The sequence below is a fragment of the Protobothrops mucrosquamatus genome, unplaced genomic scaffold (genome assembly GCF_001527695.2).
Source record: "Protobothrops mucrosquamatus isolate PMUCROS unplaced genomic scaffold, P.Mucros_1.0 scaffold5110, whole genome shotgun sequence".
Taxonomy (NCBI): domain Eukaryota; kingdom Metazoa; phylum Chordata; class Lepidosauria; order Squamata; family Viperidae; genus Protobothrops; species Protobothrops mucrosquamatus.
The window spans coordinates 1-14,001 of NW_015390985.1; the positions used below are offsets into that span (position 1 = coordinate 1).

The 14,001-nt window shown below is 45.8% G+C and overlaps 1 protein-coding gene across 1 annotated transcript; it reads left to right on the forward strand.

Annotated features, from left to right (window-relative positions):
- Nucleotides 1–1,399: 1,399 nt before the first annotated feature.
- Nucleotides 1,400–13,047, forward strand: LOC107299559 (laminin subunit beta-1; the record flags this gene model as incomplete). Its single annotated transcript, XM_015828926.1, has 8 exons — nt 1,400–1,641; nt 5,625–5,828; nt 6,518–6,662; nt 7,200–7,407; nt 8,626–8,767; nt 9,804–9,980; nt 11,524–11,683; nt 12,660–13,047. Coding segments are annotated over 8 exons (1,412 nt in total), but the record flags the coding sequence as incomplete, so codon positions are not given.
- Between the last annotated feature and the right edge of the window lie 954 nt (nt 13,048–14,001).

The window sequence follows — 14,001 nt, forward strand, 5'->3', positions numbered from 1 at the left end:
CTTGAGGCAGGATCTGGGCTTGGGAAGCGGTGAAAATATTTTAAATGGATGAAAGTCACCTGGATTTCTGTCAAACGAACTTAACTGGGCTTCATGGGGCCGTGCTTAATCACGGCCGCGTCGTGCATTTAATTTCGTAGACCGCTTCTCCAAACTACAAGGAGTCCTCAACTTACAATCACTCATTTAGTGACCGTTCAAAGTTATGACGGCACCGAAGAAATGACTGGGGACCGGTTTTCACACTTGTGACCGTTGGTCATGTGATCAACATGAGGATGCTTGACAACCGACTCACGTTTATGACGGTTTTGCAGTGTCCTGGGGCCACCTGATCCCCTTTTGTGACAGTAATAGTAATAATAATGATAATGATAATGATAATAATAATAATAATAATAATAATAATAAAGTTGGAAGGTCATCTAGCCCAACCCCCTGCTCAGGCAGGAAACCCTATACCATTTCACACAAATGGCTGTCCAGTGTCTTCTTAAAAACCTTCTGACAAACAAAGTCACAGGCGGGATTCACTTAACAACCAGCCAGATTCACTTAACAACCGTGTGACTATTTTAAATCTGCAGTGACTCACTTTACAATTGAGGTAAACAAGGTTGTAAAATGGGGCAAAACTGCACTTTGCAAATTTCTCACTTAGCGCCATACATTTTGGGGTCAATTGTGGTCCTGTGTCGAGGACCTACCTGTATGTCTAGTTTAATGAAGAGAAGGACGAGGGGGGACATGATAGCAGTCTTCCAGTATCTCAGGGGCTGCCCCAAAGAAGAGGGAGTCAAGCTATTCTCCAAAGCGCCTGAAGGCAGGACAAGAAGCAACAGATGGAAACTAATCAAGGAGAGAAGCAACCTAGAACTAAGGAGAAATTTCCTGACAGTTAGAACAATTAACCAGTGGAACAACCTGCCTCCAGAAGCTGTGAATGCTCCAACACTGGAAGTTTTTAAGAAGAGACTGGACAGCCATTTGTCTGAAATGGTATAGGGTTTCCTGCCTGAGCAGGGGGTTGGACTCGATGACCTCCAAGGTCCCTTCCAACATTATTATTATTATTATTATTATTATTATTATTATTAGACAGTTGTCGTGTCTTGGGTCACGCGATCCCCTTTTGCGCCCTTCCGACAAGCAAAGTCAACGGGGAAGCCGTTGATTCACTTCAAAACCCTGTGGCTAATTTAACAACTGCAGTGATTGACTTCGCAACAGTGCCGGGAAAGGTCGTAAAACGGAGCGAGACTCACTTTAATAACCGTCTCGCTGAGCGACAGAAATTTTGGGCTCCCTTGTGGTCATCAGTGGAGGGTTACCTGCGTTACCGCTGTAAAGGCGGGACAAACACGGGTGCTCAACCTGTCCCACCCTCTGATGGTTTCAGGCGCCCTGGACAGCATCACCAAATATTTCCAGATGTCGCTGGATGCAGAAAAGAGAGCCAACGCCTCCGTTTTGCTTCCCGGAAGCCTTGTTGAGCAGTCCGCCGAAATGCGCCTGGAAGTGGAGAGCTTGATTAACGATACCGAGGCCGCCTTCAAGTCTACTCAGGAAGAGCAATCCCGTCTCTTGGATGAGCTGGCAGGCAAGCTGCAAAGTCTGGACTTGGCTGAAGTGTCGGAGAAGGTAGGCACCCATATCTGAGCTTGGACCAGGGCGAAGAGTTTGAGAAGGGGTGGAAATGAACAGGGATGTCAGGAACAAAGAAACAACTGTTGCGTATTTGATGAGATGTCTGTGGAGATGCTCTGTCATCCAGATCAAGGTTGTCCCAAAGGTGATTTTTCACGAGGCAATTGGACTTTCTTGTTTCTTTTAAGACATTTCGCTTTTCATCCATGGAGCTTCTTCAGCTCTGGCTGGATGGCGGGGAATGGAAGGATTTATACTCCTTGCAGACAGCTGGTCATTTGCATCCTTTTAGAGAGCCATTGAGACCACTTGGAGGTTTATCTGGGTCCTCCGGGTCACCTGAGTAGTGCAAAGGGGTGTGGAGCCTTCTTGGAACTGCTGAAAAGACTTGTAGTAGACAGGAGATAGATGATGTTGTGTCCCTCCCGCCATTGAGAGAAGAGGGCTGTTCAGTTTTGACACAAACGGCTGCTTGGACCCCTCTTTCAAACCAGCGGTCCTCCTCGTCCGAAATGTGGCCTTTGTAGTCTTCAAAAGAGTGGCCTTCGTCTTTCAAATGCAGATGGACTATTACTGCATCCTGTCCTGATGGGTTTGTTTTCAAACTTCACAAACGCATGGCACAACATAGGGGGAAAAGATTCAATCTTCGTGGCCTCAACGACTCTCTAAAACAGGGGTAGGCAACCTTGGCTCTTTTATGACTCGTGGACTTCAACTCCCAGAATTCCTGAGCCAGCCACGCTGAGGGGAAAGGGAGAGGTTTCCAAGCTGAGCCATGCTGGCTCAGGAATTCTGGGAGTTGAAGTCCACGAGTCTTAAAGCTGCCAAGTTTGAGGAGCCCTGATATAGGGCAGGGGTGGGGAACCTTGGCTCTTTTATGACTCGTGGACTTCAACTCCCAGAATTCCTCAGCCAGCTACGCTGAGGGGAAAGGGAGAGGTTTCCAAGCTGAGCCATGCTGGCTCAGGAATTCTGGGAATTGAAGTCCACGAGTCATAAAAGAGCCGAGGTTGCCTACCCCTGCTCTAAAAGGAGGCAAATGACCAGCTGTCTGCAAGGAATATCAATCCTTCCATTCCCCACCATCCAGTCAGAGATGAAGAATCTTCTTGGATGAGAAGAGAAAAGCCTTCGGAGAAAAAACAAGGAAGTCCAGTTACCTCTTGAAAAAAGCACCTTGGGGATATAGATAAGATATTCAGTGAAATATAAATGAAATTGGGGGGCGAGGGGGCGATGGCTCAGCAGTTAAAGACACTGAAAAAGCTGCCAGTCCAGGTTCGAGACCCAAGTGCCATAGGATGGGGTGAGCTCCCGTTCCTTGCTCCAGCTCCTGCCCACCCCGGAGTTTTAAAAGCGTGGAAACGCGAGTAGATTAATAGGTACCACTTCGATGGGATTCTGTGCGCCTCGGCCTATAGTCATGCTGGCCACATGACCACAGAAGCGTATTCGGACAATGCTGGTTCCCTCGACTAAGAAACGGAGGCGAGCACTGTGCCCTAGAGTCGGACAAGACTAGTCAGCCGAAAACATTACCTTCGATAAATGAAATGCCAGATAGATTGCCATGGATTAGAGCAGGGGTAGGCAACCTTGGCTCTTTTATGACTCGTGGACTTCAACTCTCAGATTTCCTGAGCCTGCATGGCTCAGCTTGGAAACCTCTCCCTTTCCCCTCAGCGTGGCTGACTCAGGAATTCTGGGAGTTGAAGTCCACGAGTCATAAAAGGGCCAAGTTTGAGTACCCTTGCCCTATACCAGGGGTAGGCAATCTTGGCTCTTTTATGACTCGTGGACTTCAACTTCTAGAATTCCTGAGCCAGCATGGGGGAACTATGGCCCCCTTCATGACTTCTGGACTTCAACTCCCAGAATTCCTGAGCCAGCATGGCTCAGCTTGGAAACCTCTCCCTTTCCCCTCAGCGTGGCTGGCTCAGGAATTCTGGGAGTTGAAGTCCAGAAGTCATGAAGGGGGCCATAGTTCCCCCATGCTGGCTTGGGAATTCTGGGAGTTGAAGTCCATGAGTCTTAAAGTTGCCAAGGTTGAGGACCCCTGATATAGGGCAAGGGTGGGGAACCTTGGCTCTTTTATGACTCGTGGACTTCAACTCCCAGAATTCCTGAGCCAGCCACGCTGAGGGGAAAGGGAGAGATTTCCAAGCTGAGCCAGGCTGGCTCAGGAATTCTGGGAGTTGAAGTCCACGAGTCGTAAAAGAGCCGAGGTTGCCTACCCCTGGATTAGAGCATCCTCATGGTCACGTGATCAAAATTCAGCCGCTTGGCAATTGACTCCTATTTATGACGGTTGCCGTGCCCCGCCGTCATGGGATCAGTTTTTGTGACCTTCTGACCAACAAAGTCAACGGGGAAAGCCAGATGCACTTAACAGCCGGGTTACTGACTTCACACCTGCAGTGATTCATTTAACAACTGTGGCAAAATAGGTTGAAAAGAGGGCAACGCTCACTCAACGAATGTCTCGTTTAGCAGCCGAAACCTTGAGGTCCGTTGTGGTTGTAATCCGAGGACTCGGCTTATCGATCCGAGAGCTTTCGGAATCCCTCCTAATTTTAACAGCAAAGAATCTTTCTTTCGAAGGGTAAAAATAAATAAGTATTGACAAGCAAAGGCGGGAACTGAACCAGCCAGCCTACATAAAATCCTAGGATTACACTGACAAACCTGATCAGACAAAGATGATCTCCTCCTGTTGCCAAAATACATTCCAGGGGCGCAACATTTCAGCAGGGGAAAAAAGCCTTGATTTCCAATTACCACCCACCTCGTGACAGAAAGCAGGAAAATTCAGTAGAAGGGCCCACCCAGGATTATTTATTTATGTCTGCATTTTCTCTGGTCTTTATCAGGGAATATCTCCAGACTGAGCTTCCAACCACCCAAGATAAAAACAAAGCATAAAAAATAAAAATGCGAAGAAGCAAGAAAGCAAGCCGCAGAATAATAAAGACAAGCTCAAACGCCAAAGTCACGTCAGGATGTAAACGTGGTTTTTGAAAAGGGGACGGGTTAAAATGCCGTGGAAAATGGAAACGAAGAGGTTTTGGGCTGGCAAGGGAATTAAAACCCACTGTAGACTTTTGAGATTGTCGCCTCTTCAGCGCTTAGTGACCATTGCTAATTTCTCCCCTTACAGCTCCATCTTGCTTTAATTGGTAACGCACTCTAAAACCATCTGACCGAATCCTCTAATTTGGAAAAAAAGGAATTTTTTGTATTTTTTTTTTAAAAAGAGAGCATATTTAGGCTAGGTAACTTCCTACTAAAAGAACAGAGAAACAGGCTGTGATTTGCGAAGCCCGACTTAAGACAATGTTTGGTCTAGTTTCAGCTGAGCATTTGTGTGTTACCTCGACCCAGACACGGCGTCAAAGTGCTTGCGGTCTCGCTTAATTTTGTTGAAAACCAGGAGGTCAAATCGAACGACTCTTTTCCTCTCTTATTTCTCCTGTTTCAGATAAAGGTTAAATGCCCCGGGGAGTAAAACGCAGGTAGTCCTCAACTTACGACCACAATTGAGTCCGAAACTCCTGTCGTTAAACGAGACACTTGTTAAGTGGGTTCTGCCCCATTTTAAGACTTTTCTTCCCTCAGTGGTTAAGTGAATCACTGCAGTTGATAAGTTAGAGACACGGTTGTTAAGTGAATCTGGCTTCTTCCGTTGACTTTGCTTGTCAGGTCGCAAAAGGGGATCACGTGATGTCCCCGGGACGCTGCGACCGTCGTAAATACGAGTCGGTTGCCAGGCGTCCGAATTATGATCACGTGCAATGGTCGTTCAGGGTCAAAAAAGGGTCATTCGTTCCTTTTTTTCCCCCAGTGCTGGTGTAACTCCGAATGGTCATTAAAATGAACTGTCGTAAGTCGAGGACTACCTCCGGCGCTTTACGGAGTTGGCTCTTGGGCTGTTTGGGAAGCGTTCACCTTTGACATTTCCCTCCTTTCCGCTGCAGGTGTGCGGGACTCCCCCGGGGGCTTCTTGTGTCGATTCCCCCTGTGGCGGGTTGAGTTGCCACACTGAAGACGGGATGAAGCATTGCGGAGGGCCCGGGTGCGAAGGCCTGGTGACGGTGGCCCACACCGCCTGGCAGAAAGCCATCGATTTCGATCGAGACATCTTGAGTGCGCTGGCGGAGGTGGAGCAGCTCTCCAAAATGGTGATTATTTAAGATACCTTAGCCATCAAGCACTAGGGAGTAGGTGTGTGGGCCAGTCAGGGCAAGAACGAGCATGCTTTAATGTTCTACATGATGGGTTCCCATAAGTGCCTTCCTAACAATATTTGTTGTGCAGTCGTGTTGACTCCTTGTGGCCCCATGGTGCATAGCATGCCAGCCCCCCCCCCCCGGTCTCTCCACCTGCTGACTCAGGAATTCTGGGAGTGGAAGTCCACAAGTCATAAAAGAGCCAATGTTGCCTAATCCCTGGACTAGACATACCCAGTTCCTCCACCGTGGATCCTATCCTCCTGTCCCCTGGTCATCTTTATTGCTCTTCTCCATACTTTTTCTGGAGTCTCAACGTCGTTTTGTTGAGAACCGTCCAGAACAGGGGTAGGCAACCTTGGCCCTTTTATGACTCGTGGACTTCAACTCCCAGAATTCCTCAGCCAGCCACGCTGAGGGAAAAGGGAGAGGTTTCCAAGCTGAACCATGCTGGCTCAGGAATTCTGGGAGTTGAAGTCCACGAGTCATAAAAGAGCCAAGGTTGCCTACCCTGGTCCAGAGGATCCTTAAAAATCACGCTCGGAGCTTCATGATCAGTTAAGGTCTCCGTCAGTATTCCTTTTCAACGAGAAACGGAATTTGCTAGCCGTTATAAACACAGGACCGCTTACTTCATGTAGGTTTCAGAAGCCAAAGAAAGAGCCGACGAAGCCAGGCAGAACGCCCAAGACGTTTTGCTGAAGACCAACGCCACCAAGCACCAGGTAGACAGGAGCAACGAGGATCTCCGGAAACTTATTCAGCAGATCAGAATGTTTTTGACGAGTAAGTATTATTTTAAGACGGCTTCCGGTGACTGACACGCATCTCTCCGTAGAGCGGCTTCCTTTTCCCATTTTTGAGCCCAAAATTTAGGTTGCCAAGTGAAACATTTGTTAAGTGAGTTTTGCCCCATTTTATCACCTTTCTTCCCCCAGATGCCACTTCCAGAAGTCTGTTCTAGGCCTCGGAGGAATGGAGGAGGCCTCCCAGGCCTAGAACGGCCCGCCGGAAGTGCATGGATGCCACTTCCAGAAGTCTGTTCTAGGCCTCGGAGGAATGGAGGAGGCCTCCCAGGCCTAGAACGGCCCGCCGGAAGTGCATGGATGCCACTTCCGGAAGTCTGTTCTAGGCCTCAGAGGAATGGAGGAGGCCTCCCAGGCCTAGAATGGCCCACCGGAAGTGCATGGATGCCTCTTTCAGAAGTCCGTTCTAGGCCTCAGAGGCCCAGGCCCGCATCAAATGAGAAAACCAGGTGTTTGAATTCCACCACCGCCCTCTTCCGTTGGGTCACTCACGGCTTTCTGTTCCTTGTCCAAACAGAAGAGGGTGCTGATCTTGATAGCATCGAAGCCGTCGCTAATGAAGTTCTCAACCTGGAGATGCCCAGCACACCTGAACAGCTGCAAACCCTGGCAGATAACATTCGCGACCGTGTGGAAAGCCTGTCTGATGTGGAGACCGTCCTTCAGCAGAGCGCCGGAGATATCGCAAGGGCGAAGGCGTTGTTAGACGAAGCTAAGAAAGCCAGGTATGAATAAGACGCCTTGTTTGTTTGTTTGATTGTTTGTTTCCTGTAGTAGACAGCTGCAGAACTCTAAGATTGTTCTTTCGTGGGTGTAATTAAACCTGGAAGAGGCAGATCTCCCTGGAGGAGACAAGATGGATCAACCTTCAGGGCTTCTCCAAGGAGAAAGACCCACCTACTCACTCAATAAGTCTGACTGGAATTCTTAAAGATACCCAACTCTTTGCAGCAGTCCTTGACTTACGACCACAAATGAGCCCCACATTTCTGTTGCTAAGCGAGATGTTTGTTAAGTGAGTTTTGCTCCGTTTTACAACTTGTCAAGTTAGTAACACGGTTGTGAAGTGAGTCTGGCTTCCCCCATTTTCTCGTCAGGACATCGCAAAAGAGGGTCACATGACCTGGGACACTGCAACCGTCATAAGTACGAGTCAGTTGCCAAGCCTCTGATTTTTGATCACACGACCGTGATGATGCTACAAAGGTCATTAGCGTGGAAAACGGTCATAAGCCCCTTTTTTTTCAGTGTCATCATAACTTCGGTCACTAAATGAACTGTTGTAAGTCTGTTGTATTTTTGTCCTCACTGCTGCTGTTAAAGGGTAGTCGGGAAGCCCTTGAAAGACTGACTAAGAACGTGGATGGGGATGTTTGAATCTCTACGTATTCCAGGGCAAATTATCTTCACAGATTTGAGGCTTCTCAGCATCTAAGCCAGTGGTTCTCAACCTGTGGGTCGGTACCCCATTTGGGGTCGATCGACCATTTCACGAGGGTCGCCAAGCAAGGCTGTCCGCCATTTTTTTTGTCCGCCATTTTTTCCCCCTTTTCCGGCGGGTGCCTTACCTCCCTTGGGCTGGGCCAGCTGGTGGTCGGCCTGCTCCGTCTCTGTCGCTTGCCAGCTACGCCTTGGCCGGCACAGGGGGCGGAACCACGCATGCGCGGCGCTCCCGGGCAGGGAAAGTCCTCGACTTACGACCGGTTGGGTAGTCCTCAACTTACGACCGGTTTAGTCCTCAACTTACGACAGGTTTAGTCTTCGACTTACGACCGGTTGGGGTCGCGTCATTAAAAAGGTTGAGAACCACTGATCTAAGCTGATCGTGAAATATTGCTAGAAAATAAATACAAAGAGCGAATTGAAATGGAGGCTTGTTCTCTGAACTAGGAACCAATCCTTGTTTTAAAAGAGCTTTAACGTCGTTATTGTCCATTGGTCAGCAAAAGCGCGACGGATGTGAAAGTCACGGCGGATATGGTCAGAGAAGCGTTAGAAGAAGCTGGCAGAGCCCAAACCACAGCTGGAGATGCCATCAAACTGGCAGAGAAAGATATTGAAGGAACGCAAGGCTTGCTTGCCTCTGTAAGTTTAGATTTTCTTTTTTCTTTTTTGTATAGATTTTATTAGTTTTTATAGGGTTAGGAATAAGATGGGGTCGGGGTTGGGATTTGGGTGTTAAGATTAGGATTGGGGTTTTTTCCAAATAACATTCTCAATATTTAGCAAACAGCATAATGTCTGGGTTCATGTGTTTAACAAACAATAATAGATAATAGTTAATTATCATAAACAATATATTAATGACTCAATAGCCTTCTTCTTGCTAATATATATTCAAAATTACATATCACGTTCCTTTCTCTCTAATTCAGTGTTTCTCAACCTTGACAATTTTAAGGCATGTGGACTTCAACTCCCAGAATTCCACAGCCAGCATTGCTGGCTGTGGAATTCTGGGAGTTGAAGTCCACATGCCTTAAAATTGTCAAGGTTGAGAAACACTGCTCTAATTCATCTTTCTAGCCATTGATAGAACTTATCCCATGTTGTACACCGAGTCTTCTTTCTCTTTTATCTTTAAAGTCAATCTATCCATTTCTGCACACTCTAGAATTTTCTTAATTAGTACTTCTTCAGCTGCTAAGTTTTCATTTTTCCAATGATGTTGGGCAAATTCCTTCTTAGTTCTAGGTTGCTTCTCTCCTTGATGAGTTTCCACCCGTTGCTTCTTCTCCTGCCTTCAGGCGCTTTGGAGAATAGCTTGACCCCCCTTCTGCTTTGTGGCAGCCCTTTAGATATTGGAACAAATCTAGTCACAACCTGGAACAAGTTAACGCAAAAAAAACCCAACAGTGAAGTTGGACTAGAATCAAACTTCCCTTGCTATTATCATCTTGGATCTTTGGGTGAGCGTGACCTCAACTCCTAAAATATAGGGTCTGTTGCGTTGACATGCTGTCTGAATGGCACGTAAGCAAGCAAAAAGAGAAAAGGTGTATCAAAATATAGGCAGAAGTTATATTTCTGGGAAACCGACTGCCCTAACCTTAAAAAACACAGCATTTTGGGAAGGAATTCCACATATGTTTTTCCTCCACCTTCATCCATTCTGTGCTAGATTGCCTCTGAAACCGGCTCCGTGGAAGACCGTTTGGGGAACGCGACCCTGCGTATTGCAGAACTGGAGAAGAACGTGGAAATGCTTAGAGAGAAGGCAGCTACCAACGCAGAGGATGTAAAAGCCGCGGAAGAAAACATCGCGGTGGTTAATCGAACAACCGCAGACGTTCAAAAAGTGAGCACTGAAATCTGGCCGTGCTTTCCGACGGGAACATCCTGGGGTGCTGTTAAGTTCTTCGGAAGACAGCGCTCGTCCCATGAAAAGCAATTCCGAGTTCAAAGTTTTCAGGCAGCGGGTTTGAATAAGGCCAGGCAGCGCTGGCTGAGAGAGAGGCCAAATGACGAAAGAAGCATTGTGGCACCACAACACAAGCCCCCAGCCGTGTGTGTGTGTGTATGAGATGACATGCCATTGCCAAAGGGGTGGGCTTTGCGGTGCGATGGTACACAATGCCGCTTCTGTCGTCTTGATGAGGCCAACGCAATCCCACGGATGCCCATGATGCAAAGTCAACAGTTCATAAGAAGGAAACTAGCAGTTAGCCAAGCTCTTCTTAAATCAATAGCTAAAACTGCCCAGAGTTATCCCATGGTGAGATGGGCAGCCAATAAATTTTACAAAGAATGGAATGGAGTGAATAGAATCGAATAGGGAATTGAATAGGGAATAGAACTGAAGCGAATAGGGAATAGGAGTAGAATGGAGTGGAATGGAATGGAAATAAGAATAGAATAGAGTAGAGTAGAGTAGAGTAGAAAATAGAATAGAATAAGAAAGAATAGAATAGAGTAGAATAGAAAATAGAATAGAGTAAGAATAGAACAGAACAGAACAGAAAATGGAATGGAATAGAAAATGGATTATGAAATAGAATAGAATAGAATAATCTATATAAATAAAAATGTAAATGTTCGTTTGTTCAAAATCTTAAATCTCCAAAGGTTCTTCACCGATTGCTTTGAAATTTTGAAACAACGTTGCATTCGAATACGCGCGTGTTTTTATATACCTATATTATATAGATGTCACACCTGTGACAGGTAAAAACATGCTTTTTTTGAAAAACAGCGCCATCTGTTGGACGTAGAAGCAACACACACTTTTACCAGACAGCCACAGCAACGCATGGCTGGGTACAGCGAGTATTAGAATAGAATAGAAGTAGAGTAGAATAAAAAATAGAATAGAATAAGAAAGAATAGAATAGAATAGAAAATAGAATAGAATAGAAAATAGAATAGAATATTAGACTAGACTAGACTATTAGAATAGAGTAGAGTAGAGTAGAGTAGAGTAGAGTAGAAATAGAAATAGAAATGGATGGAATGGATGGTGATAAAGTGAGTCACTGCAGTCGAAAAGCAAATCCATTCTTCCGAATGGGCGGGGTTTTTTTTTTGCTGGAAATCTGCAAAAACAGTCACAAATTGAGGTCATGTGAACATGGGATGCTGCAACCGGCTGTAAATGCAAGTCAGTTGCCAAGCATCAGAAAGGCAATCCTGAGAGACCACAGGGAGAAGGTGGCAGTAGTAACTTTTGAGGACCGGTCTTAAGTCGCTTTTTAAAAAGTCTTTTGAATGCTCATTAAACAACCTATCGTTAAGTCAAGGACTTGCCTGTATTAAAGGCAAGAACGTTTAAGCAAAAAGCCGGAATACCTGAATTCGTTTCGGGGGAATATTATCACTTTCCACGTCTCTCTCTCTCTCTTTAGATACTAGATGACAGTGTGAATGAGAAATACAAAACGGTAGAAAACTTAATTGCCAAGAAAACAGGCGAGTCTGCAAACGCCAGGAAGAAAGCGGAAGAGCTGCAAAACGAAGCTAAAATTTTGTTAGAGCAAGCAAACAGCAAACTCCAGCTTCTCAGAGGTATGCATTGTGTGGGAAGGTGATGTCGGTTTCTCTTTTTTAAAAAAAAGGAAAAAAGACTGTTCTCAATGATAGGAGAGTCCTCCTTTGTGTCCACCGGCCTTTTTTAGAGACGTAAAACATCCACCGTCAAAAAAAAGCTGGGCTTTTTTTCCCTCTTTAACGAAGCCAGGGAGCACCGGGGGAGAAAAGATTTTGGTTTGCAGGCTTTGAAAGAACTGGGGGGTGACCCAGTGGTCAGAATGCGGCATTGCAGGCTGACTCTGCCCACAGTCTGGAGTTCGATCCCGACTGGCTCAAGGTTGACTCAGCCTTCCACCCTTCCGAGGTCGGTAAAATGAGGACCCAGATTGTTGGAAGGCAAAATGCTGACTCTATAAACCGCTCAGAGAGGGCTGCAAAACACTATGAAGCGGTATATAAGTCTAAGTGCTATTGCTATAGCTATCTAAACCGTGGAGGCGCAGTGGTTAGAATGCAGTATTGCAGGCAAACTCTGCCCCACCGCCTGGAGTTCGATCCCGACCGGCTCAAGGTTGACTCAGCCTTCCATCCTTCCAAGGACGGTAAAACGAGGACCCTGATGGTTGGGGGCAACACGCTGACTCTGTAAACCGCTTAAGAGAGGGATATAAAGCACTGTGAAGCAGTATATAAGTCTGAGTGTTATTGCTATGTAAGCCGTGGCGGCTCAGTGGTTAGAATGCAGTATTGCAGGATGACTCTGGTAACTGCCAGGAGTTCGATCCTGACCAGCTTCGAGGTTGACTCAGCCTTTCATTCTTCCGAGGTGGGTAAAATGAGGACCCAGGTTGTTGGGGGGTCAATGTGCTGACTCGGCAAGCCGCTTAGAAAGGGCTGTGAAGCAATCTGTAAGTCTAAGTGCTGTTGCTACTGCTGTCTGGAGTGAATTTCTCAAACTATCCCACCTGTGTTGCTGCTAAAAACGCTGCTCTGCCTTCTCTTCTCATTGCAGAATTGGAAGACACGTACGAAAAAAATCAAAAAATCCTGGAAGAGAAAGCTAAACAAGTCATGGAACTGGAGGAGACCGTCCGAGGCCTCTTGCAAGCCATTAGTCAAAAAGTCGCAATTTACAGCACCTGCTAGAAATTGGAAAAGGGAACAGAGAAGGGAAAAAACAAAACCAAAATACGTTTCAATGGATGATAGGTCTTAACCCGATAACGGAACCTGTCGCGACCTGACCAACGTTTTTCTTGTTTTGTAAAATAAAATGCTACTTTGTAACCAAGCACATGCCTCGTTTAACCCTAGTTTTAGCCTCATTCCAATGTTAATTACTTTTTTTTAAATTATCCCAAATAGTAATTAACCCTTTTGAATTCTGCTAATAAAATCCTAGCATCAAACGTGGGGGTTTTAACCACTTAATTTTGACTTCAAGCATGCCCAGTCTTCCGATAAACAATCCAGCACATAAACCCGAACAGTCTCGTGCCAAAACTCTTTGAAAAGAGGGAAGTTGAGTGTTTCTGACCGGGGCAAAGAGAAACACACCTTTTACAAGAAGCGGTTAACTTTGTGGAGTTAAATCTATTGTGCTTGAAGGTGGTTACCTTGGTTAATTGGCTGGGAGTATGCCAGGAAAGAATTTTAAAGCCACAACTGATAAATCAGCAAGAGGAACTTCAATCTTGAGTCTAGTCCCAGCCAGCACTAGAAAAACAGTGGCAATTCAGCATGTGTGAATAAAAATGTGTGAGCAGGACGGTGAGCTTTTGGGAGACAATATCGCAACGGGAATGGGTCACTGTAAAGTCAATGGGTTGGGGAACAAACTCTAGCCTAAAACTGGAAGCAAACTTTGGGGAGAGAATATCACAAGGGGAATGCATCAACATAAATTTATTAGGCTGGTGAACAAACTCCAATCTAAAACTTTAGATTACGTCTATCCAAGCGTGATTGATTTTATAAACCCTCGATTTTAAAAAAGTATAGTCATTGTTCTTAAATATATTGATTTGTGCTTTACATTCAAAAAGAGGTGTATTGTCCATATGTTTTTTTTTTAATACTGAAAAGATTACTTTTTCACTGTGGCCAACGTGAACCCAGACTTCTGGACAATTCCTTGTTTATACGAGACCCAAACAAATATATCTCACTCTGGTGCATTTCGGTTTCAAAATTAAGGTTTTCGTTGAAAAACGAAGCAGGGGCAGTTTTGAGTAACCAAACGGGGTTGGACTAGAAGACCTCCCAAGGTCCTTTCCAAGTCTGTTATTCTGTTATCTTTAGCCATCTTACTAGAGTACTTTATCGTTAGGAAGGGAAAAAAAGCTATCGCAGAC